Raw genomic sequence first — 26,007 nt, forward strand, 5'->3', positions numbered from 1 at the left:
TAAGCACATTATTTTAAGTTACATTATGTTACAAAGATGACAAAAAACAATTCACAAATTTAGAGAGAGGGAGTTTAATTTGTTTGCTTGTGTTTATGTCTAAATTTCAGTGCTGTCAAAAGTTTCTGAGTAAAAGTAAATAAAGTAAGAGTTTAGAAAGGTTGTGTAAAACTACCAATACAAAGTCTAAAAACTAATACAATCTTAAACCTACAATCCTGAAGTGAATCTAAATTCAGCCAAAGGTGGTTACTTTCATGAACAGATACAATAAAAGGGAATTGTGTTTGAGGAACCTATGAGTAAAAAGCTGCTGTGAAGAAACTAAAACTGGCAGTAAAATTAGTCCTGAGAGGCAGATGTGTTCAGCAAAAAAAAGTCTCGAGTATCAAATATCATCAGCAGAGTGCTGTTTTGGACCAGGACAACATCAGATAATGACGCTTCCAAACATCCATTAATGCACAATTGAATCTGTCGCCCTCTTGTGTCCAAAACAGAGAACTACAAAAGAATATTTAAAGCGTTGCTGGTAATTAGTTAACTGGAAACAAAACTACTTTGGGTCTAAAAAACACGCAGAAAAAAAAACCTGATTAAATATCTCCAAGCTAGGACCATAATTCCAAATGATTTGAACTAGTTGCATTGTTTTAGGTTTAAATAAAAATGTAAACTATGAAAATTCAATAGATCTGTTGGGTTTGAGAGACACATTCACCGAACTGCAGTTTTTTTCCTGGTATGCTTTTAAAACTAAAACAATCTGACATTAATTAGTCATAAAAAATGGAGAAGCTTTGTGAACTAAATGTGTATTCAAGCCATTTTTTTTTTACTTCATAATTATTTGCACCACTAAATAGGAGCACACAGAGAATGAACAGTAAAAATTAACATTTAGTTATTATTTTTTGATTATTAAAAAGACAAAACAGGAGAAATAAAAGACACTGTGCAACGTCTTTTATTTGCTATTGATGTTTTATTCTGTACAGAGGGACAATTTGTACAAAATTAATCTAGATATATAACACTACATGAAACAAGGTAAATCATATATACAATAATAAATGAATCATATAGTACAGGTCACATACAAAAGGACACTTTTAAGTTAACATGTTTTAGAAATTATATGTTAAAATTAAAAGACCTATAAAGATCTTGTGGTAAGAGAACAAGCCACCAAATTATTTCTAAATCATCTCGTCATGTAACGGATGACTTGTTTTTTTAGCACTAAAAAAACCTCCAACATCTCATAAATTAAATACATTTCTCCCAGCAAGCAGGACTGTTTCATAATCCGACGACCGAGACAACAGAAATCCGTTGGATGGATGGCATTCCTCCAGGGTAAAAGGTACATGTTTAACATGGTAGTCTTAAATTTACATCTTTTTTTGCATTCCAGCAAATACAGTATTAATACAGTTAACAAGCCGAGTCACAATGTCAGTTTAATTTCACATCTGGCATCTTTTTGAGGCCCGTTTTGCACCGGTCCGTTTTCAGTACCGGGGCTTTCTGAGCGGCCACAAAAAACAAAAAAAAACAAATAAAATAAAATAAAATGTCTGTGCTACTAATCAGAGACAAAGAAAAGAAATTCAAAACATCAGATACAAAAAAAATCAAATCAAGCAGACCTTAGTTTAAACAATGGTACTGACTGAAAGAAATAGAGCCTTTGTATGCTTTGAAATTTAGTAATAAATAAATCAATGTTAAATACACAGGCTAGATTAGATTGTTGTTGAAATTATGATGATTTAAAACCTTTTAATCCTGCAACGCTAATATTAAAAAAAAAGGTCACTGTTGGAGTTTCTAATGGATGTAACAGCACAGGGTCTATTCCTCCTCTCCTTAACGCCATAAAAATAACCTTTATTCTATGTACAGAATATAAATTTGCCACTAATCAGAGCAAACTTTAATTTTCCATGGTGCAAAAACACTCACAGCTTCACAGCAAGTACCATTGTTTGAACTGTTTGGGCCCTGCTATGGTCTGGTCTTTGAATGCTGCAGAGCCAAAATATATAAAATAAAAAAAAAGAGTGACATATGGCACAAAACAATAAAATGGAAAGTGTCAAGATGTCCACAGGACAAGCTCCCCTTTCCTCGCCATCTTTCCTGAACAAGGCTAAGAACAGGCCTCAGTTTGGTCTTAAGAGTGCTGGGAAAAAAAAAAAAGAAAAGAAAAGAAACAAGTGACCACAAACAAATGCAGGCGATAACAACATGAATCAAACATAAAGAACACAACAGCCTTGGCACCGACAAAGTGTCTGTACGAGCAAAGAGGACATGAGGTGACAGGGAAGTCGTCTTTTATCTGAACAACCTGCTTCTGTTCCCTTTGAATGAGAAGAAAACCGAGACGAGACCGAGACTCGAGCCTCGGGCGGCCAGTCGGGCCGTTCCTATTTTTCCGTGTCCGGTTTGCTCGCGTGAACAAGCGAACGAAGAACCTGTATTGTGCTGTCTGTACTCCCGGTGTTTCATGTTTACAGCAAGCGCGGGACATGAAGGAGGTGGAAAATGACAAGAAATCACACATTGCATGTCACAGTCATTGTCAATTAAAGGAAAATAAACCTGAGAGAGAGAGAGAGCGAGAGAAAGAGAGAGAATAAAACGGAGTTTCTGCGACGGAGCAGCAGGAATGAAGAAGAACTAAGGAGGAAAACTGATGGTGGGGAGGGGATGAAAAGCCAACATGGTTCACCAGTTTCACCCCGGGCAAAAGATGTCCATAGCTGTCGAGGGTACAGAGGAGNGATCTAGAGCCCATCGTGGGTGGTCAACATTTCTTCAGCTCTACGGTGGGACTCCAAGGCTTTTGTGGTGTAGATATCCTGAGGCAGCTCAGATTTGCGTCTCACCATTTGCCGCTCTTTCCGCTGCTCGTGCTGCAACTGGGAGGCGGAGAAAGAAAAGTTCAGGAGCTCAGCGTTTCCGAGCGGATCGTTCCAGCGAACCGAGAAGAACCAAGATGGAGTCCAAGTTTTAAATACAGGATTAGTAAGACCTTATTAGTCTTTTATTTAGCTGAATCTGACTGATCTATTCAGAAATATTTACCCATGTTTTGTGACTTCTTTAATATAAAGTAAGTTTTTAAGCAGAAAAAAATGTTCTTAATGGCCAGGTTTGTGTCTTATGCTTTTGGGAGTAGTAGAAAATGATGATAATAAAATATATATATATATTTTTACATAAATCATTACAGATTTTATAGCGTCAGCAGCTTGATGGGGAAACTTTGCAAGCTGATCTATCAGTAGACAGAGGAAACAGAGAGAAAGTCAGGTTTACCTGAGTTGCGCCCTCCTCAACTGTCTTTTTTAACCTCTGTACATCTTCTATCAAAGGAACATCCGTCTCCATTGCTACAGGACTATTGAGGTCAGAGGAATGAACATGTGTACAGAACTACGTAGAAAAGAGAGGGTGGAGAAAAGACTTTCAGTTGCATGCAAAGAAGAAGCGACCGAAGAGATCTGATTCTTACTGCAGCTGATGGGCAGAAATGTGACGAACTGACCGTCAAATGACCACTTTTTGACATAAAGTTAAAAAAGTCATCAAGAAATTAATTTCTTTGGTTAGCAATGGGGAGTTTTTTTTTGGTTTTTTTTGCATTGTTGGAGACTAGCTTGGTCATTTTTGTGAGTAAAAGGAAAAATGTCACACGTTAGCTTGGCTCCACTTTAAATATCACAGAAATAAACCCAAAGGTTAAGAAAAGGCAGACTGGAAACATGGAGAATTTAATTACAAGTTACCGGAAGCTCAAGGTTTACAGACAGAAAAGTGGCGTTACTGGTTACGTATAGATCCCTGAATTACCCAGAAGACCACAGCGAGTCTGAATATCAATTTCGGGTAAAGAAAGTTTGTTTCAACACGTTTTCAGCTGTCAACTCAACACCAGCTGCTTCTGTTCGGAGATAATCAGGACAAACAGTCACCAAAACCAAGAAGCTTCAGAGCTGATCGAGTCCAGACAAGATGGAAAGGAAGTAAATCTGATAAGGGAAAAAACTCTTTGTCTAACATAATGATTTAAGAAGTGAAACAAGTTACGGCGTGAATAAAGTCCAACAAACAAAACAGCCTGTGTGATAAACTTGTTTTATCACCTTTAAAAAAAAAAGGATTTATAGGTAACTGATAAACGAGAGGAAGTAAAATCATTAACTTTCATATTTTGTTGAAAACTTATTGGATAAATCTTTAATTAAACTGAAAGTGACTGACTTGAACAGTCAATTTTTTATTTTTCTTTCCATTAAATGGCTTTTTGGTAGCTCTAGCAGCTTGTTTAGCCTATATAGGATGAAAAAAGAAGTGAAATTGTCGTTAAATGTCTGAATCTTTTCTTGTTGTTGTTGTAATAATAATACCTGCCTCGGCCTAAACTTCAGATCACAATCCCCTCTTCTTCTCGATTTCCCTTTTGTCCCCCACATTCTGTTAATTTTCTTCCTTATTAGTCCGCAAACCTTCTATATAGTTCTTTGTTGATAATTTGATTATATCTGAAGCCAAACTGTGGAGAGCCTTCGGACCTGCAGTGGCGTCGTGCAACATTTCTCCTCACGGTGCAAATTTCACTGTCAGTCGTGTTACTTCGCTTAATTACGGCACCTCGTCTTTTGCCGTTTTCACAGCAGGGTGCGACATGCTTGGACATTTATTTAACCTCGTCATCATCGTCCTCACTTTGGGCAAACAACAAAAACAGTGGAAACCTCGACACTCCATCTCTAAAACTTGTGTGAGCTCTTTTCTTCGTAAACAAAAACTAAAAACACGTCACTGCCTCGTAGTCAACTCGGCTTACAGCTAAACCTGATTTATTTGCTATTACTGTCCAATAACTGTCTGTTCTGGATTATGTTGTGGTGGAAAAGCAGAATAAAAATCGACAGAAATCAGTGCAGAAACTGCTCACCTGTGGATTCGATTTGGCGAGGTTCTCGATCTTGATCCAAGCCTCTTCACGTTCTTTAGACTTCACCTTCTCTCTGTTTAACAAAGCGCCACAAATCCTGTCACTTATCTGCTTCACTCTGCTGATTTAAGTGACACTTAAAGACCCATGACTGCATTCATCACTTCATTTATATATAAGAAATAGATTAAGGGAGTGGACTAAAAGTCTTTGCAGCGTACTTGTTTTTCTCCGCTCTGAACTGCTGCGTGCAGTCGTCAAAGAGCTTCTGGTTCATCTCCATGAAAAGCTTCAGAGCGTTGTAGATCAGACCGTGGATGGTCCTGTGGACAAACACGACCAAATGTTGGCAATTCTCAAGTAAAAGGTCTGCAAAGGCTAGTTTTACTTCAAATAAACATTTAAATTAAAATTATAGACCTCAAACTGACAAAATGGTAAGAATATCTGTAGACAATGTATCTGTTGGTGGCAGCATTTTAAAAACATCAGTCTTGTTCGGGTTAGTAGACATAAACAAGTAGAAAAAGACTTCAAAAGACAGATAGGAGGCTATAAAACTGAGACAAGCAGCATATGACCAGCTAAACACAACAGTATGAAACATAAAGTGGACTTAAAACATTTACAGGTTAAAATACCAGATTTCTGAGAAAACTGTAACTTATATCCTTGTACAACTTCAATAAAAATAGTAAAAAAAAAAAATCTGTTGCTGGAAAAATCTGAGAAAAAAAGAAAAAGATGCAATAGGCTGGTTGCATAAGTGTGCACATCCTTAAACTAATGAAATGTTGACGCACACTTAATTTAATCACAGCCTTCAGTCTTGTGTCCTTCAGTGAGGACAATCATCAAAAAGTCCGGAAAATATAGAACATCGGTGGCATCACAGAGAAAATGAATGGAAAAAAAAAAACCTGACAGAATCTGGTCAGGGAGGCTGCAGAGAGGCCTACGGCAACACAGAAGGAGCCGCAGGAATTCCTGACAAGTACTGGACTACATGTGCCAACGATCTCGGGTGTTCCCCGTGTGTCTGAACTACAGGCTGAGGGAAGCCTTTTCTTCAGAAAAAACCCCACAAAAAAACAGCTAAACATCACAGAAATATAGATCAAGTCCTCCAAAAGAATGTGGGAAAACGTGTTATGTTCGGATGAACCAGAAGCAGAACATTTTTAGCCACATGTTTGGTGCGGGAACAAGACACCGTACACACAGTGAAACATAGTGGTGGCAGCTTCATGCTGTGGGGTTGCTTTTCTTCAGCTGCAGCTAGGTTTTAGTCGAGGTGGGTGGAATGATGAACGGTTCCAGACATGCGTTTACCAAATATCACCAAGTCGAAGTGTGGTATGCTGATAGACTCCTTCCTAACGAGGCTGAAGGGTGCAATTAAACCTGGAGGCGCTTCAGCAAGGTATTAATTTAAGGGTGTGCACACTTACGCAACCAGCTTATTGAATCTTTTCATTCCTGTTTTTTTTTTGCTTGTGACAGATTTTTTTCTTTTCCAGTTCAACTGTACAGTACAGCATACGAGATGCAGTAAAGTTGGAAAATCTTTGGAAATGATCAATCAGCGTTTCAAATTTTACGTCCCAAAAACCTGTCATTTTTACAAAGGGGTGTAGATGATGATGATGATGATGATGAACAGCTTCTTATGAACAAACATCTGCTGACAGGACGAGACAGATGAGGACATTCTGTGACTGAGCTCAAATATGTACACACCCCTTTAAAGACTGTGACCCTCCGTTGTTTTTGTTTGCAATGAAACACACACACACACACACTCACACACACTCACACACACACAGAGAGCTTTTACAAAACAGGATCCCAAAGCTGAGCAGCTCACTTGTTCCAGTGCGTCTTCGAGTTGCGGTACAGAGCGGGGAACATGATGGGCAGAATTTTTGCTGCGTTGTCACTGATGAGACTCATGATGTACTCGTTGTTCCAGTAGTACAGCGCTCTCTCTGCCACCTAAAGAAAACATACCATACATCTGTCAGACGTTTGAAGATGACCACGTGACAATCTACATGATGGCAGCCTGGATACAAGCCCTGTCACTCTAAAAATGAATGCTTAACTCAAAATATTCTGCTTTAAATTTAAGTTTAGTTCTTCATCTGTTGTACAAAAACAGGTTCCGCCTTTAAGACGTTAAATAAGCATAACCCTGATTGCTTCACAGCTATCCAAATTATGTTTAATTTAAGTCAGGGGTGTCAAAAGTCATTCCTCGGGGGCCGCTCTCCTGCATGTTTTAGATGTGTTGTTGCTTTAAAACACCTGGTTTAAATGGATGACTTGTTGCCGTGCTCCTGGAGAACCTGATGATTTGGTGAGGAGGTGATTAAATCAGGTGTGTTGGAGCAGAAAAACCTAAAACTTCCAGGACAAGTGGCCCTCGAGGCCTGGAGTTTGACACCCCTGATTTAAGTACTTCAAAAAGGTGGTATCTCACTAGACTGCGACTCTTGGGAGACGAGCTGGAGACTCAAAATTTCAAGAACGATGGGCAAATATTCTGTTTCAGTCTCACTCGATACTGAGGGTTTACAACCCAGCGAGAAGCGAGTGGAGTTGGGTTTTGCGCGGACAGTTTCCGAACGTTTTGAGACATTTCGGCTCCCTCGCGAACGCCAACTAGTCACAGCCCAGTCAGATAGTAGCTTCGGAAACAGACTGTATTTGTATGGGAAATCTGACCCGGTACCTGGAAGTGTGGGCTGGACACGCACTTGGCCAGCTGTCTGAACAGAGGCTCCTGCACCTTAACAAACTCGGAGGGCTCGATGACGTCCAAGATTTCCTCCAGCTCATTGAGGAACATCACCTCCTTGGGACTGTGAGTCTTTGGCCAGTACTTTAGTAGAGCCATAACCACCTGGTGGGACAATAAAAAAAAAAAAAAAGGAGTGATGATGATTATTGATAACAAATCGAGGAGGATTAAGCGACACAGACTTTGGGAAGAGGAGAAACATACCGGCTCAGTTAGAGTGCTGTCCTTTTCCAAAAACTGCACCACGCAGTAGGCCAGCTGCACAACACAAACACAAACACAAACAAGTAAGCAAAGGCAAACTACGAGCGATACTGAAGTGGAGACAAAATGTTTGGAATAAAGATAAATTCTTGTTTTTGACTCAGCTAAAGAGGAGGTTTGGACAAGAATATACAGCACAAAATGCACCTCAGGCTCCAAGTAAAAGGAATAAAAACTCAAATTAAGATTTTTTTTTTCCTTCACTGTAGGGTAAGAAACCTACCTGTGGATGGTAGACACTGAGTGATTTGACTTTGTGCAGAGGCAATAAAACCTTTAACAGGAAAATCTTGTGCTCCTCTTTCAGTGGTAAGGCAAATCCGTTGATTATACTAAACAGAAAAGCGCGCAAAAAATCAGAACATTTGACAGCTGGAAAGATAATTACAGTTGCTCAAATCAGAAAGCTTATTTTTAGGATGTATCAACTAGAAAAATAGTTGTGCAACCTTTGCTTTGCACCTCACCTTCCAAGTATTTCCAGTAGTTCAGCTATTCCATTATGGTGCTCAGTTTCATAGATAAACCTGTGAAAACAAAGACGGTGTCGCTCAGTGGGAACGAACAAAGTCCACATCAACCAAACAGGTGACGTGTGTGTCAGCTGACGTACGTCATGTAAACATGAGTAAAGTGAAGGGCCGGCACTGACCTATAGAAAATGTTATTGATCTGTTTTCGGATGTACGCTCTCAGCCCCAGAAACTTCCCATAGATCCTGTGGAGAGTTGTTTTCAGGAAGTCTCTCTCTCTGGGATCTTCACTGTCGAATAGTTCTAGGAGCTGCAGGCAAGACGTGCAACACAATCACCATGCACATCAGGTCTCATAATTGGACTTTTCTCACTTCACGAGCATTGATGTCCCTCTCATTTTACCTGCATAACGAATTTCTGGTCGATGTATTTCTTTGCTATATTAGGCTGGAAGTCAGGTGATTCTAAAAACCTAAGGAAAAATTCATAGACGAGCTGCAAAAGAGAAAAGAGACAAGGGAAGCAAACGTTAGGGAAGTTAGAGATGCACAAACGCGTGAACAGTTCTTAGACTAGACTTTGTGTTACGGTGGGTTGAAAGGTTAAAACGCCAACCTGGAGGTGGGGCCACGCGGCTTCAAGTGTTGGCTCGTCCTCTTCAGGGTCAAACTCTGCTCCTGTCGGGTTGGACGACGGAGGCAACGTCCTAAACATATTTACAGCAAACTGAAAGAAGACGAACAAAAAGGACACTATGAGCGTTTACTCCATTGGATTTCTTATTAAAGGACAGATCTATTTATTGTTTGGTTCCACTCTGATTTCAGCATGGGTAGAGAGCAGGTTATGGCAATATAAAAGAAAGCTTGACCTCAATATTTTTTTTTCTTTAGGTTGAAGCTAACTTTGTCTTTACTACTAGCCTCCAAAGGTTTGTCCCTTAATAATTTAAGAGTCTTGTGTTTCTGGTGCCTCAGTGTCAACTGACTCCCCCGCGGGCTGCTGTTTTCTACCAGGCAGATCACAGGACGGTGCAGGTGGCCGACTGAAACACTAAAAGCCTTGTTGAAAAAGGATAAAAAAAAAAAAAAGGTAGACAGAAAGATGTGGGCTGCACTGCACTCCAGTCCATTACTTTTTATGAAAATAACTATGCATCGAGCCTACAGCTGGAAATGGAAATGCCATTGCAACGAGTTCAGTCTGAGGTGAAAAGATTAATATTAAAATAAAAGCTTTTTTGTTTCCAAGTTCCCTGATTGTTTTATTTGTGTTGGTGCACACTAATGATAGTGATGAGACAGAAAGTAGGTGTTTCTTAGTCTGATATGCTGTTTTACATGAATTCTCTGGGAAAAAAAACAAATCAGTTTAAAGCAATCTATCTAATATATCTGCTTCTGAATAAACTTCAAAACAAAGAAATAAAGATCTAGCCTTCCTTGAAGGAATGCATATCGCCCACATCACTCCATGCCACAAATCTAAACTAAGATCATGACAAAGATCTCCTGCTCAGAGTATGTGTTGTAAAAGCTGATTAATGAGAACGACTCTCAGCTACAAACACATCAAATTTTAACTTAACATCTGTAAAAATTAACTGAATTACAGCCATTTCTGTGCTTTCTAATGTTACTTAGCTCTGGCAGCCGTCTTGAATTGGGTTAGCTTCAAACATTTATCCAAAAGTTCACTCAATGACATCATTAAAACTCAACTACTGGTTCATGAAATATTTTGCTAACAGAGCTGACGCCATGTGTTGGAGTTCAGTCTGAACTGCTGCCACGTCGATTTTTAACTCGGCATCTATGAAACTGACTGAGTTGCAGCCACTTTTGTGTTTGCTAAGGATGATTAGAGGTGGCGGCCATTTTGAATCAAGTTGGCTCCATGAGTTAATCAGTTGTTTGGGTAAATCCAAAATATGTCCACTGGTTCATGGGTTATTTTGCTGACAGATACAAACACAGGCGAAAAACAACTTGCTCGAGTTCACGGCTACACCTACAGACTTTACTGAAATAAACTATGAATTAGTTTGGCTAGAATTAGTTAAAAATAGCGAACAAGTAAATATGTAAACAAACAAACACATAAAAGTCATGTCTCATTTTTGTCAGTTCTTGGACAAAACTCCCAAAACTTTCAGCTTTTTGAACGTTTTGATGCTATGATGGTAGCATTGTGTTTACCATCATAGAAAAGGAAAAATATTCAGAGATCAAATGTGATTTAACAATAAAGGGGGTGTAGATTTATTAATAGGACAAGTGACCCTTAAAACAGTAACTGGCCCACCCCCACTGTACTGACCATGTGCACCACCTCCGGGTAGATGGGCTCTGTGATGACATTCCTGTTGTGGGTGATGTACTCCACCATTTCGCTCAGGGCCGCCCGCTTTACCTCCTTCCATTTCAGGTCACTCAGCGGGTCGGAGAGGAAGTCGAACAGAACGCAGCACTGCCGCAGCTTCTGGATGAAGAGCTTCTCCTGTTCTGCAGGGGCCACATCTAATCAAAGACAGACACGAGAAAAGAAAGAAAACAGAAGTGAGGTTAGCAGATTTTTAAAAAACGAAGGGGACAAGTGACGGAGAGCTGAAGGTGCAACAATACAGTGCGGAATCTAGAGGATTGCTTCGAAGAGTAAATGTGAGGGAGCTGGAGGATGATGAAAACTGGCAAATGAGGGACGAAGGCTGAGTGCACCGACTGAGAGGCTAAAAAGGTTTAAGAAGATAATGACAGCAGAATTTAGGTGAACAAGAGGGTGCAGAATGAGTTCGCTGGTGTTTGAACCGAGATAAAAGCCGAGCCATTACTCCTACACGGACGATATTTATAAAAAGAAAACATGACCGTTCGCTTTATTTGTCACAACTCCAGGCTGACTTCATTTCCACCGAAAGGCCCACAAACAACCTCTGCCACAGTGAAAACTTCACACATGACAACACAAGAAGAAAACGCCACATTTCTTCCTGCTCGTTGCAGTTTAATGTTTAACGTTGTCCGGTGTTTTCTGTTCGTTGACTCAAAACCAGCGGTCCCAGTCTGAAATGTTTGGTATCACAACAACGACTAGCAACTTTCTTTATTAATTCAGGCTTTCGGCTTCGGGTTGTGCATGCAAACAGCAGCGTTTTGCACAAAATAAACACCAAACGTATTCTAAAAATGGAGGTTATTATTATAATTACAATATGAAGACTAAAGACCATTATTCTGCAGGAAGGGATTTTAAAGCATGTAAATGTCAAAGTTGATATGAGTAAGACATTTAACACTAAATTCAGTGCTTTTTTTTTTAAATTTGCAGCTACACAGAGCTCTTAACCTTCAAGCTCTTTGCATTTAAAAATTCAAATTTGAAAATTCTTCTTATATTTCAAGCTTAGCATGAAACCTTGACTATGCATAACAAGTTTGTGACTTGTGTGTTTCTTTCATCACCCACCAAATAAAACAAACAGAATAAATGTTTCAGAGAAAGAAGGCATAAGAGTTTGCACAAGTGCTTTGTTCAACAATGGTAATAGTGTAGAGCTCAACGGGACAACATACAATATATGATATATTTGTTCAGGAATAAATCAGTTTCATGACATTTGTTTTGACTTGTAAAAGTAAGATAAACACAGGTGAATTAATGAGGACTGCATTCCACAAAAAGAAAGTTCTGCTTCTGTGTATGCACAGGTGCAGAAGTGGTATGCAGCCCACACCTAAACTGGTTCCAATTAGTTGTGACAAAATTCTTAGATTTGTCGAGTTTACTGTTACGGAAACAATCGCTTTAACAATGGTTTCTTAGCTAAACTCAAATCATCATCTTGTATTCATGTGCTGCTTTAATTAAGTCAAGAAATACATGTTGGTATACATTACCACGGAGCTCTAGCTAGTTTTAAAAAGATATAGAAACACCTATATAACTAAAAACCTGATTTAGGCACAATTTGATAAACATTCACAGAAAACCTTCAATAACAGGAAAATGTCTTCAAACAATGAGACTGTTGGTGAACAAGATGAGAAAGTTTTTTTGTTCATATTTAGCTGTGAAAGCATGCAAATAAAACCAGCAATGCGTTTATTCACTAAATCCAGGCGGGACTGAAAGGTACCATCAGGAACAGCTGCACAGGACAAAGCAGAGGTCTGTCAGAACAACGTGCCCTGCTGATTTACCAGACTGAAAACACACCTATGTTTTTCTTATAAAACTTACCGAACCGGCAGAGACGGCATCTGATGGATGATAAGTGAGCTCAGCCACTGACTCTTTCAAGTCAATGGATGTAGAGTCACTGCAGACACACAAGAACTAAGAATATGGCACCCGACACTTTTTCTGGTCTGCAAAAAACCCACAGACCTGTAGCAAAGACATCACCCATCTGTACAAAATTCACATGCATGCCTCTGCATTAGTCATCCCTTTACACAATGCTGAGGCTGCTGAGGCACCCTTTCAAGTTTTGCAAATTTAGCCGATCATATCCTCCATTATCCTTCTCAGCATTGACAGAACATGAACTCATCTAACCACAGAACATGTCCATCATCTCTCTGACCCTCTGACATGAGCCTCCACCCGCAGAAGTCAAGAGTTAAAACTGCTTCCATGTTGCAGACGGTAACAGGTTGCAGCTCTGGATGCAAGAAGCGGAGCTGTGTCGAGCGATGAACTCCAACGTGTCGTGGTATTTATCATGCAGTACCATCTGGAGTTCTGAAAGGTCACCTTCATCCGGCCCTGACCTTTATGCACCGAGATTTCCCCGCAGACTCCCTGAATCTTTACTCAGTATCACACACCCTACATTCAGAAAAACAAAAAGGCATTTCATGTAACTGACCAATCCTGTTTCCTGAGGAGCACAAAGTAGGGAGCCATGTGGAAAAAAAAACATAATCCAGGCTCAAAATGAGAATCTTCTTAAGAGTAAAAGTTTGTTACACTTGTCGACAAAGGAGAGCAAACGCATTGTTCAACAGATTCTTAAAAATCAACACTTTATCTGTCTTATGTTTATCCAAAATTTTCCAAATAAATCAAATAATGTCTCATAAAGGGTAAAGTTGAAGTTTTAAAACCATTCTTTCTCCCTGATGTTATCAAAGTATTGATTTATTTTCATTTTTATTATATTTTACTGTTTGGTTGACTATTTATTATCAAAACTAGGGATTGTTATGGTAAAATAGAATATTCAATGATGTTTGATGCACTTATGTAACCTTTACGAGTGTGTTTATATGTTTTTAAGTAATCTGTATTGACTCAGAGAGAAGTAAAGGCTGCATTTCTCAGGACAGGTCTGTTGGTCAAGGTCACACTGCAGGTCTTAATGCTTAATACCAATTTTTTTGCTCAAACACTATTTTTTTTTTGCATGGTCGTTCACATTACATTTTAAATGCGACCTCTATCAGACTCCAACGTGAACAGTGCTCCCGAAATGACCCGCATGCGCAGAAGAAGATGACATCATCCATCAATACGGACGCTGCGAGTGTCAGCGTGTGTATTGACTTTGAAGTTGCTGTCCAATCGGGGCCAACTGTACATCCAAATGGTAAAAGATAAAATAAGACAGAATAAAAATTTAAAAAATTTCATCCGACGTAAAATGCGACATAGATGTTTGACTTTGAAAAACACTGAATATGTATCCGATTCAGTGCCACATACAGGAAAGACCTGGGTCGGATATGAAAACAAGTGGACTTGGCACGTTCACACTGCTATGAAAAAATCTGATTTGAGTCACATAGGGGCAAAGACATCTGAATCTGCCTGCAGTGTGAACCCGGATAAAACCGGATCCTGTCTCAGGTGTTGCGTCTCGTGGATTAGTCAACCCTGCAGCTACCTGCTCGGATGCAAAGGGGAAGTCCCAGCATCCGATAAATAGACATATTCTGTTAGTTAGAGCACTCAGACTCTCCTTGGTTGACAAATGTAACAAACCTTTCCTCTTAAGAGGATTCTCAGTTTGAGCCTGGATTCATTTTATTCCACAACGAACCACAACCAGATTTGGTGGATGCTGGGGTTTTTTTCCACCCGGTCCTGACATCTTCCCCTGTCACACTTTAATTTGTTAACATTACTGTCCTTCTTTGCTTTTTTCTGGGATCAATGTGTCGACTTTTACATTTTATTAAATACAAGTTATGGTTCAGGCAGGAAGTTTTTCATGCAATCTGCAAAGCTAACTTTTCTGGAAGTGCATCCAATTTTCCTCTAAATGGTGTAACTAACCAATTATGCAATTTAGAGGAAGATTGCATGGATACTTTGACTAAAAAAAACTAAATAGTGGCACTGAGCACATTTATATTACTGTAATTGTTATATAAAAATCGATACAGCAGATGGCATGTTGGATGTGAGGCAGCAGTCCTGGCTCCTTCACATCATACCCAATCATGAAGGGCACTGAGGTGTGGAAACTGCGTGCATGAAATAAGGATATTTATGACATGAGTGACCTGAACGGAATCACGTATCGACATGGAGTAACATCCAGAGGAAAAATTCAATCCTCGGCGGAGAGAACGTGTACAATCACTGAAATATGCAAATATAAATGTTCAAAAAGATGATTTATGACTTTGACTTAGTGATGAGGACAGTAAAGTTAAAAGTCTTTATTTGCCATTTGCATGCAATATCTTGGTCTGGGTATAGAGTAAATACTGTCCCGAGCTTAGAGTCTAGAGAAAACCTAATAATAATATTAAAAAACAAAACAAGTAAGAACAATAAGGAGCAATAAAGAACATTAACTTAAGCAGACAATTGCAAATTTGTTATTAGAACATATAAATATTACTTATTAAGTGAATAATTTGGAGACAAGTTATTTGTGTCAAACTGAAATAAATGAGAAAAATAAAAATAAGCATGCGGGTGAATAACAAAAGATGCTAAAAAAAAGATAAACGAGATGGTTTTGAGTGCAGAACGTCACACAGATCTCAATTTGACTCACCTATTCTCAGCTAGAACATCTCCTATCAAACTGTTTCAACAAGGCAATACGACCCAAGTTTAAATACATTTTAGACTAAAGGATCATTTAGTGTCAGCGACTGCATATGACTTGTCCTAAATTACAACAGATTGGCTTTTCCATAGAGCAAAAACTGGATTTATGAGCAGAAACAGCAGTAAAAGCATCGTGTGCAACAGTAAGTTCAGCTCTTCGTGCCTCATTTGAACAGATTTACAGACAGAACGTCAAAACCCAAGAAATCTAGATAGAGAACGACATGCGTGACATTCTTCCAGCTTCTTAAACTCCAGTTAAAAAGGTCCCGTATTCAAACGAATGGGACTCAACGCACTTCCACACTTCTGCAGCTTTAGTTTATCCCGATGACAGGGCTTATGTTATCTGAAATCTTCTCCAGCGTAAGGTCGGAGTCACAGCGAAACAATGATAATTTGTCCTGGCTGCAGTGGGACACAAGGACAGGCAGGAATGTGGCTCCTCTGACCGTGTCAGACGTAAGTCGCTCCTATTACATAAGTTTACAGCCCGAGTTATAAAGTTGGGGTTTTTTTTGCTTTGTTTTGCTCCAAAAATACCCAGTGGGTTGTTGAGCAACAGATAAAGACCCAGTGTTCTGATGTTTGCCACAATGTGACTTCTATTAATATAATTCATACAAGCCTCAGGTGGGAGTCAGACAGTCTCTCTCTCTTTTTTTTTTTTTTTTTGGTACACAAACTCTAGTGAAGAATAAAGAGGGAGTTATCTTAGTGTTCCCTGTTCCAAACCAAAATAAGTGGAGTCACATTGGGAACAACAGCCTTTTAGTTTTGCTCTCTAAATGGGTCAAACGAACAGCTGATAGTCTGGAGTTGGGACTGGTTTGGCAAGCGGCTTTATCAACAATAAGTCAATCATCACAGTCACCATTGACCGACTACTATTTATAGCCATGGAGAGGAAAAGTCTGTCACCGATTGGAAAGCATGTGAGAAACCAGTTCGGCCACATTGACCGGTAAAAACCTGGCTTTTACATTCATTTTGAGAAGCAGCTGATGATTAAATTTAAGATGAGAGACACATTCATAGCTGCTGTTCCACTGGTCCACGCCAACATGGCTCTGTATGAAAGTAATGACAGGTTGTTCTAAGAAGCAGGTATGTGGTTATGATGAAAAAAGGCCCTCTGGAAAATACTGACGCCTGCTGCTGAAATCAATCTTTGGTGACATGCCGTCTGAAAAAATGGGATAGGATACGAACGCAGATGAAAATATTTGCGCACCCAGAACGTACAGGTGTGAGGAGATCCTAAACCAAAATTAAACACGTGCTTCCGTTGGACGCATTTGTGGGTGCAGGTTTTCAAGTGTATTAGGTCAGGGGTCTGCAACCTTTACAATCAAGAGCCATTTATGCAGCTTTTACCACTGAGTAAACTGGTCCAGAGCTGCTAAACCTACTAAATATTGAAAAAAAGCTAAATATTGCAATACCATAACTCATTATGTGATAAGTTTTATATAAAAAAAATAATAAATATATATATATATATATATATATATATAAATAAACAGCCTGTTACATTCTGAAATTAAAGCACAAACTCTTATGAAACGGGGATAAAATGTAACCACTGGTTTATGGAGGCCTCTGTCAGTCCTTGTTATGGAAAGTTAATAAGTACCCCGCTTTCAAATTATAAAGCACATATTTGCATTCTAGTAAATTATTTGACTTAACATAAAAATTCAGACAGTTTGTTGGATATTTATTTGCCACTCTTAATTTCCTCTCATACCGACCGGCACCTACATTTACATAAACCTTTATTGACCTAAACTTTTAGGTCTTTTTTTCTATTTTTCTCTACTTCTATAATTCTCGTCGTTTCTGCAGAACGCCTGATTTCTGTAACTCAACGGAGTTCACAAAACTGCACTTTGTGTGGGTTTTTTTCCCCTCCGTAACCTGCTGTAAATGTGTATATAAAAAAATAAAAGTTTAATTTTCTAGTGGATTTCAGAGGAAAACCACGCCGTGTGGCTGGAAATTAAATTAATGAGGTGGAAACCTGGCCGACAAACTATCAGGTTTATTAATGTTTGTTTCTAGTCCTTAAAATGGCATTCTGCTACAGAACCTTTATTCACTGGACAAGAGAACTACAACAATTAGCTTTTCCTATTCTGCTTCTAAATATAAGTATTCATTATGATTTTTGGTCAAAGCTACAAAGAGTTGCATGTGGCCCCCGACCCGTAATTTGAACTAATTTTGGAGATGGGGAGAGACTCAGATTGTTCCCAAATCCTACTTGTCATTCCAGGTCTGTACAGCTCAATAAAGTCTAATCAATAATTGCCCGTGGGTTTGTCAATCGCTCAGCTGTACCCAAGTACGGCGGTAACAAGATGGGCCTTTCAGACACGACTGAGGACACCGCGTACACACTTAGAGGCCGAGTCAGATGTTAAGATCCTGAAAGATCTCTGCTCTGCACTGACACACACACAAAAAAAAAAAAAGTGGGGTCACGGAGACACGCACAAGATAAGCTCTGATGAGAAAACTTCTGCAGTTTTTTTTTTGCTCTGAAAACATCTCGAATGTGCCTAAACATGTCACTCACAGGGCGTTAACGAGAAAACAAATAAATAAATAAATTGCAGTGGCGAGAGGAGGGCTGCTGCTTCTGCAGAGAGGTGTCTGTCCTCAGCCTACACACTGTGACCAATTTGTGCTCCGGCGAACTGGAGTGTGACATAAATTCTGGGCTGAGCTGAGCGGCAGGGAGGAAGGTGAAGGCTCACGTCGGGTCCCTCTTCCTCATTGGCTACGACAAATACCTGCACTGTAATAAAAAGGAAACGCTTAATTTCATTGAAAATCACGGAAAACTGAGGAGACCCTTCCCTTTGGCTGTGACCTCACTTCCTTTGACATCACCAGGCGGGGGGGGGATGGGCAGAGAGCAGTTAGCTAGTGAAACCAGATTTTTTATGTAGCTCTTGGTGCTACACACAAATGCCTTACATTTACATTTCAATTTCAAATGCAACAGAGCTGCTCTCCAGACCCAGAAACAGGGACGGTGTACATGAGACGGCTGAGTGCTGACTAACCAATCAGTCACCAGTGGAACAGAAGCACAGGAACACACAGATCTCTCTCTCTCTCTCTCTCTCTCTCTCTCTCTCTCTCTCTCTGGTCTTAATTCTCATGGACGAAACTGGAAGAATAACCACATACCTCTGAAGTGCATAAGAGCCACCGGCTGAAAGGGCCCGTTGGAGTTGGGTGCATCCACAACCATCCTGTCTTCAGATTTATTGCATGTCAACATCTAAACCTCAACCAGGAAGGCGATCCACTCAGGGCGAGAGGCCAGCCTCCATTTTAGCACAAAAGCAGATCAGAAAATGAAGCTCCCTCTGCTGCTGGAGGGAACTGGCTAGTTAGTGATGTAAGCGGCAGAGGAGGCGGCTGATTGGCCGAAATCGTACTGCTCTGGAGCAATGGAGGCACAGACTGCTGTGAGAAAGGAAGAGTGATTGGAAGAGAGAATGAAACAGAGGGGGTGGGGTTTTCACCCAGTTTTTTTTTTTTCTTCTTATTCAGTTCCTCCTTTTCAATCACTACCCTCTGGAGGCGCTCTGCAAGCAAGGCCCTGCTACAGATCCCAGATCAGGTTGACTTAAATCTTTTCCACAGTCTTCACATTAGCTGGGGGGGGTTAGAATAATCAGATTTAGGATAAGCAGCTGGATATAACTTACCGAGCGCGCTCAGAGCGAGAGAGGCCCCGGCTGAATCTTCTTTTATCGTCATCTTTTACTGTTTTATTTTTTTAGTTTAATCAAAGAGAGGTGGAAAAAAGGGGGCTTCAAAGGTATGGATTAAACTAAGAACAGCGACAACATGAACTACATAAGGAAAAAAAAGTGCTAAAGAGTTGAACTCAAGTGGTATCCAGGAAGAAAAAAAGGAATTTAGTCAAAGGTTTGCTTGGATTTTTTACTGCATAACAAAAAAAAAAAAACCTAATGCATAATAAGAATATCTGATCCGGTCTTTTTTGACACTTTGAAATTCAAAGTCTAGCATTCCTCGAAGGAATGCATATCGCCCGCTGATGCATGTGCTGTGAATGACTGCTACACCAAATCTTAGCTCAATATTAGTGACATCCACAGAGTTATAGACAATTTATGTTCAATGAGCTCTAGCAGCAATCTTGAATTGGGTTTACCCCTAAAGTTATTCAGTTGTAGAAGTACATCCAGTGATTACTTTCTGAAAGTTTCATTAACATCTGTTCAGTGGTTCATGAGATATCTTGATGGCCGCGCTCCGAACAAAACGCAGTCACGTTAACCCCCCTCTCTGCGGCGTCGTGAGACGCTTTCGTGACTCATAAATCATTCAGAGCAGCGGTGGAATTTGAAGGCTGATTTTGTTGTTGTAAGTGACGTCGGTGCACCGACAAAAATTAGCTCGAAACAGGAAATGAAAGTGAGTAGACAGAAAATCAAAGAGGCAGCTGCAGCAGCTCGGAGTTGGGCTCGTTTTCGTGTTACGCGTCTGGTTCTGCGTTGGCCGTTTGCAGCTAAATGCAACACTTGAAGACGCCGAGCGATTAAAAAAAAACAAAAGCGTTTCATTGTTGCATAATGATGTAGCTGTGCCTCTTTTCATGTGATTTGTCAAAAGACTTACAGAGCAAAACCATGTTCACGCCGCGAGAACAAAACCCACCTATTATGGCAGAGGCGCTCACAAAACCAGTTTCGCAGTCATTAGGAGGCTGTGCTGCTTTGTTTCAAACAATGGACACAGGCGAACGGTTCATTCAAACCCAACGACGAGCCCAACAAAAAAAGGTTGTGATTAAAAATAATGAAGCAGCTAAAATCACAACCCATCCAGCTCATTATGTACAGGATTATCTGAGAATAAGTTGAACAGCATTAAGATTTATGACCAAAAAACAAAAAATTGTCACCATTTTATTTTCATTTTGCAGTTCGTTCGCTTACTGCTCGCTGTACACAGGCAGTAATGTTTTTGCCTTTTTCAGTCCATGCATCTGTTTGTCTGTTAGCAAAATATCTCATGAACCACTGGACGGATTTTCATGAAACTCCCATGAAGTATTCACTGGATGATCGTCTCCAAATGATTAACTTTTGGAGTCAACCCCATTCAAGATGGCCGCCACGGCTAAATGAACTTAACCAACACAAAAACGTCTGTAGCTCAGTCGGTTTTACAGATATTGAGCTCAAATTTGACGTGGCGGTAGCTGAGAGTCATTCGCAACACACAGTCAGAACACCAACAAATCAGGCGAGACCTCGTGAAATTGTGACATTGTGCATTACGTTATTTTAAAGGTTCGACAAAAATTGCCATACTTGTCATTTCTTAACTCACTGAAGGGTGATCCTATTTTAAAACTCTGGCATGAAGGGCGGGGGATGATACGCATTCTTTTAATGAACGTTAGGCCTCTAATTGTACTGTTTTTAACTTCTGATGACAAAAAAATACACCACACGACACACAGGAAACTGACAAATCAATTAAAGAAACCAAAACAGATTGCACAGCCATGACAACGGGCACAAGCTTACATCTTACTTGAAAATGTATTTAGTACTTCCTTATTAAAAGCTTTTAATCTGTGATATTTGATATTTTGTTGCTGGTGAAATAAATCTTTCTACATGCAAACTTTTCCCACTCATTCCTAATTTTATGACAAATAATAGTTAATACTCGTGGTTGTTTTGCCGTACTTAAGTCAAATGAAAAGTAGGAGGAGATAACGTTGATTTAAATAATAAACAGAAAAATTGCAATACTGTAGTCTACGTGAAGGAAGCTACATCAAATAATAAAATAGATTAAGCCTACAACCAAACGATAGTTCCTGTTTTCAGCCAGCAGGTGGAAGCAAAGGGCCGAGGCCGTTTGAGCGCCGGATATTCTGAAACACAACCCCGTCACTAAATGTTTCACCAACGCCTGACGGAGGAGCACGCAGTTTAATCCTCTTCATCAAACATGCATGAACGTCCCACTGACATTATTTTGTCACGTCAGGCTCGAAACACTCTAAAACTGGAGACACTTGATTTAATTACAGAGGAAGTGGCATCATTCATCCAGACCTGCAGAGCAGATCACTTTCATGCTGAATACTGCAACACTAAAATATCTAATTGAAACGTGAAAGAAAAAAAAACAACTTTAAAGACTACAAACAGAATCCATTTTTGTAGTTTTGTTTGTGGTGACATATTTTCATGTTGCTAACTTGCAGCAAACACAAAAAGGCTGTAACTCAGTCAAATCTACAGATATTGGGCTAAAATCTGATGTGGTAGTAGCTGAGAGTCATCAACAACACATCGTCTGAACACGTCTTGCGAAATGTCACAATTTCACGTGATATTCTGACATTTCGCAAGACGTGTTCAATTTGTGCAGTTGTGTTCTGTCAATCAGCCAGGTGCAGAAGCTCGTTCATCCGCAGACCTTTTTACAGGCTTAGACTTGTGCAGGTATTTCCTTTCAAAATGCAAATTAACCATTTTTTTTCCACTGAGCTAATTCATTTATTTATTTTTGTATTCGTTTGTCCAACATTTGAATAATTAGCTCATCTTTCAGCTCCAGCTCCAGCTCCTACATGCAGAGCAGTTCTTTTTACAAGTTTCAATCATACAAATGGAACATTTTAAGTACTAGAAAGAACTAGCACAGCCACGCTGTGTTATTTATCAGTAACCGAGGTAATGCGTACCTGAAAGCTACCCCTCCAGCTAGCACACCTGCTGCCCTGAGCTCCTCTGACGCTACGAATAGTGTCGCCCAGCAGAACGAAGCTGTGTATAGTTTACAGGAAATCACTTGTGATGCCGAGCGTAAACAGAGGAGGCATGAAAGATTGATGAAAGTGTTCAAACCTCAGCCTCACTGTCTGAACTCAGAAACAGCCTCGGTGTGACACGAAGTGATCAGAGTCCAACAGGACGGTTAACTCAGAGCAACAAACACATCCGGGACGGCTCGGTTCTAACTACAGACATGACGGTTTCAGTGAAACGCTCGGTGCTGAAAGGCTTCACTGACATTTAATGAAAAAGATGAAACTGAGTCGTTAAAGCTAAAAGAAACAGAACAGTAGCAAAAAGCTAGAACCAGCAAAACACTAGCTAAAAGCTAAAATAAGCAAAAGGATAGGAAAGAGTGGCAAAACACTAGCTAAAAGCTAAATTATCAAAGTGCTAGCTAAAAGGGGTAAAACCTTTTGGAATAAATAAAGTTTTTTTAAAAGCTAAAAAGCTACTTTAACTAACAGCTACCTAGCAAAATGCTAACTAAAAGTACCAAAAGGCAGCCTAAAATAAAGTGGCAAAAAGCTAGCTGTAAGCTAAAAGTAGCAGCAGTAGCTAAAATCTAGTAATAGATAAGAAGACAGAAACAGAAATCGAGTTTTAAAAAGGTTGGCTAAAAGTAGCAAAACGCTAACTAAAAGTAGCAAAAGGCAGTCTAAATGCTAAAGTAGCAAAACGTTAACTAAAAGTAACAAAAGGCAGCCTAAAATAAAGTGGCAAAAAGCTAGCTGTAAGCTAAAAGTAGCAGCAGTAGCTAAAAATCTAGAGATGGATAAGACAAAAAAACAGCGATCAAGTTTTAAAAAGTTGGCTAAAAGTAGCAAAAGGCTAGCTAGAAGTTAAAAGTATCAAAGGGCTAGCTGAAATCTACAAGTAACAAAAGGTTACTAAGAGGTAAAAGTAGTAAAAGGCGGTCTAAAAGCTTGAGCCAAGCTAAAAGTAGAACTGGTAGGGAAAAAACTAGAAGTCGCATAAAAAGACAAAAAACATCAAGTTTGCTGAAGCAGGTTTCAAAGAGAACCAGGAACTGAAGAGATCTCAGTGCGTTTCTATGGGGAAAATATTTCTAAATAAAGGTAAATATTTTGACATATCGCTCAAATAGCACAAAGTATGCAGAACTAGTCAGATTGCAAAAAAAAAAACACTGAAAAATAAAACATGCCGACTCAGATTACCAGGATGAAAGAGGTCAGGTCTGTTCGCCGATCGATTCACCAACGGCTGATTTGTGCTGCTGGGAACAGACCGTGTTATAACATCGGCTGTTTGTTTACCTAAGAGGACCGCGGTTCTGTGAGGAGTGTGCCGCCCAGGCTTGATGTGGGGATGCTTTGTGGAGTTATTATTGGATGGCCCAGATTTCCCTACCGCCTTCTGGTCTCCTGTCAATTCAGTGAGTCGGAGAAATCTCTGATGAAAGAGCCGCCTGAGGAGGAGGTGGGTATCTGGTTCTCTCAGGTAAGGATGGAGATGCAGCTGGTTGCACATCATTTGCATTAGAGACCAGGCTGATGGGCAGTTTGTGTTGCTATCAATAATGTAGTGAGCATCCTGAGGTTAAAGGGTGGTTATGAAGATCCACCAAGCCTATGAATTGTTAATGTGACTCCCTTCGTTTCTTCACGCGAGCCAAACGTGGAATATTGGATAAAAATCATCCTACATTATCCAGAGGAGTGACTTCTTAGTTAACACTGATATGCAGATGAGCCACAGTCTGTAAAGGAAGCAGCACTTGGAGAAAAAAAAAAAAAAGAGATCAATAGCTTCTTTTAGCATACCTGCAAGAGCATGAAGTTTCTGCAGCTCTCTGTTAGCGCTGAGAGGAAACGATGAAGTGCTGAACCTCTTCTCCCTCTTCACGGCCGAGTGTGACCCTGGCGGCTTCACCCTCAGCAGCTGAGTGGCAGGGGGCACTTTCTTGCTGGAGGCCTGCAGCAGCACAAATGACAATGGGAGGACTGCTGATTACCGGAGCGAAGTAGGGCAAGGCGGTTCATGCACTCAGGGAAATAACACAGGAAGGGACCTCGAGGAGCGTCGCAACGGAATTTAGGGAAGGAGGTGAAAGAAGAGCGGCGCTCGGGGTCAGGTTCCTTTCCGAATCAGATCGGGTGGTTCTCCGCCAGGCAACACGATCGCAGCCGGAGGTGTACTATACCGCATCTGTTGGACTTCAATGGCCAGAATAAATGAAGACACAGACGGAGCCGATAAAGATGTCACCGGAACAATCAGTGCTCAGGTCAACTGCATGTGATACCCTTACCCTCACCGACGTACACCCATTAGACGTTTCGTAATTTTGGTGGAGGTTTTTTTTTTTAATATATACGTGGCTCTTTCCTTGTTGGCTAAGTCCATTTTTTATACAGAAATAACTCCCACAATGCCAAGCATTATGCTCGGAGAGTGCAGGGCTTTGCAAAGACAATAAAGTCACAAGATCGAGCCACATGTCATATGAGCCACGTTCCCTGTTCTTCATCAAGGGAGACTTAAAAATAAAATAAACATGTGCCAACAAAGAAAAACAGAAGTTAGGTTTGCGTTATGCTGCAGCACAAGCAGCACTGGTTGTGTGAAGATGCAGAAAATGAAGTAAAAACTACTTTATTACCTTGAAAGTAAGAACTGTGTTTCTCAGATTAAAGACCGGTCAACAAATGAGGACTTTTTACATACATTTAAACAAGTGCAATTGAAAACAACAGCATAAAATTACACTAAAATGTACTTATTTCATATAACAACAAAATAAGTACCACAAGATTAGTTTACTTCTATCTTGTGGTACTTATTTGTCTCCCGTTTTTAATAACAAAAACAAGCCATAACACAGAATCATAACCTGAAAAGTTCAACTTACTTCTTGCTCATCTGCAGGCCCATTTTTCCCTCCAGCTTTTTTGGATCTTCCAGATTTGCCGGGCTCCTCCAAAAACAATTCAAGCAAAAAAAAAACAATGAAGTGCAGACGAATTTGAAACTTTTTTTTTTTTTTTTTTTTTGCACATTTACCTTTTCTTTTCCCTTTACCTTTTCCTTTTTGCTCTTGTGGGGCATCCTGGGAGGAGAATCCCCCCCTCGGGAGTCAGCAGGTGGATGGTGACAGGCGGATGATGATGATGATGATGATGCCCGCCCGGCGAGCACGTCTCCTCTCTCTGACGGAGCTCCTCAGCGGCGCTCCATCCGCCCACCATGTGACCGAGCTTCAGCTGCAGGAAGCTGGCATCCGATTTCCGCGCTGCCCGCCCGCCTCGTCCGCTTTCAAACCAAATGGTTCGCAAGTGGAGGAGGAAAGTGGGACAGGAAAAAAAAGGGGGGCGTCCAGTTCCCGCTGTTAAAAATCAACTTACTGCGGCGGCGGCGGCAACTCTTTCTGGGAGCTTCAAGCCGGAGTCACACGGAGCTGCAATACTCGGAGGCTACCACAAGATGGCGACGTTGTCGTAGAAAAGCCTAGCAAAATTAGCACGTTAAATGCTAATTTTGTGCTTACTAACGTAAAGTAAAACATGTAAGTGTGAATTTATCCATAAAGTGTCCAAAACAATAACAAAA

The 26,007-nt window shown here is 40.2% G+C and overlaps 1 protein-coding gene across 5 annotated transcripts; it reads right to left on the reverse strand.

Annotated features, from left to right (window-relative positions):
- Window positions 1-951: 951 nt before the first annotated feature.
- Window positions 952-25,599, reverse strand: ppp2r5ca (protein phosphatase 2, regulatory subunit B', gamma a). 5 transcript variants are annotated; one of them, XM_025005876.2, is made up of 16 exons: window positions 25,480-25,599; window positions 25,310-25,375; window positions 24,222-24,372; window positions 10,835-11,034; window positions 9,131-9,241; window positions 8,918-9,010; window positions 8,692-8,822; window positions 8,507-8,566; window positions 8,263-8,371; window positions 7,980-8,033; window positions 7,707-7,877; window positions 6,840-6,967; window positions 5,194-5,295; window positions 4,973-5,045; window positions 3,331-3,447; window positions 2,794-2,930 (listed from the first exon to the last, which is right to left on the reverse strand). In XM_025005876.2, the coding sequence occupies exons 1-16, from the start codon at window positions 25,504-25,506 to the stop codon at window positions 2,796-2,798; spliced, it is 1,728 nt and encodes a 575-aa protein (XP_024861644.1). In that variant the 5' UTR covers window positions 25,507-25,599; the 3' UTR covers window positions 2,794-2,795. The 5 variants fall into 5 exon arrangements, with proteins under 5 accessions (XP_037833822.1, XP_024861644.1, XP_037833821.1 ...); XM_037977894.1 differs by lacking the exons at window positions 2,794-2,930; window positions 3,331-3,447 and adding an exon at window positions 952-2,188 and having other exon boundaries at window positions 25,480-25,589; XM_037977893.1 differs by lacking the exon at window positions 3,331-3,447 and having other exon boundaries at window positions 25,480-25,589.
- Between the last annotated feature and the right edge of the window lie 408 nt (window positions 25,600-26,007).

Source organism: Kryptolebias marmoratus, linkage group LG10, assembly GCF_001649575.2.
Source record: "Kryptolebias marmoratus isolate JLee-2015 linkage group LG10, ASM164957v2, whole genome shotgun sequence".
Taxonomy (NCBI): domain Eukaryota; kingdom Metazoa; phylum Chordata; class Actinopteri; order Cyprinodontiformes; family Rivulidae; genus Kryptolebias; species Kryptolebias marmoratus.

Excerpts from the sequence above, each read along its gene's own strand:
- ppp2r5ca (XM_025005876.2), bottom strand. The coding sequence starts at position 25,506 with ATGCCCCACAAGAGCAAAAAGGAAAAG. Across the intron at positions 8,372-8,506 it reads CTACTGGAAATACTTGGAAG|TATAATCAACGGATTTGCCT; the intron begins GTGAGGTGCAAA and ends TTTTCTGTTTAG. Across the intron at positions 5,296-6,839 it reads TCGAAGACGCACTGGAACAA|GACCATCCACGGTCTGATCT; the intron begins GTGAGCTGCTCA and ends GTTTGTCCACAG.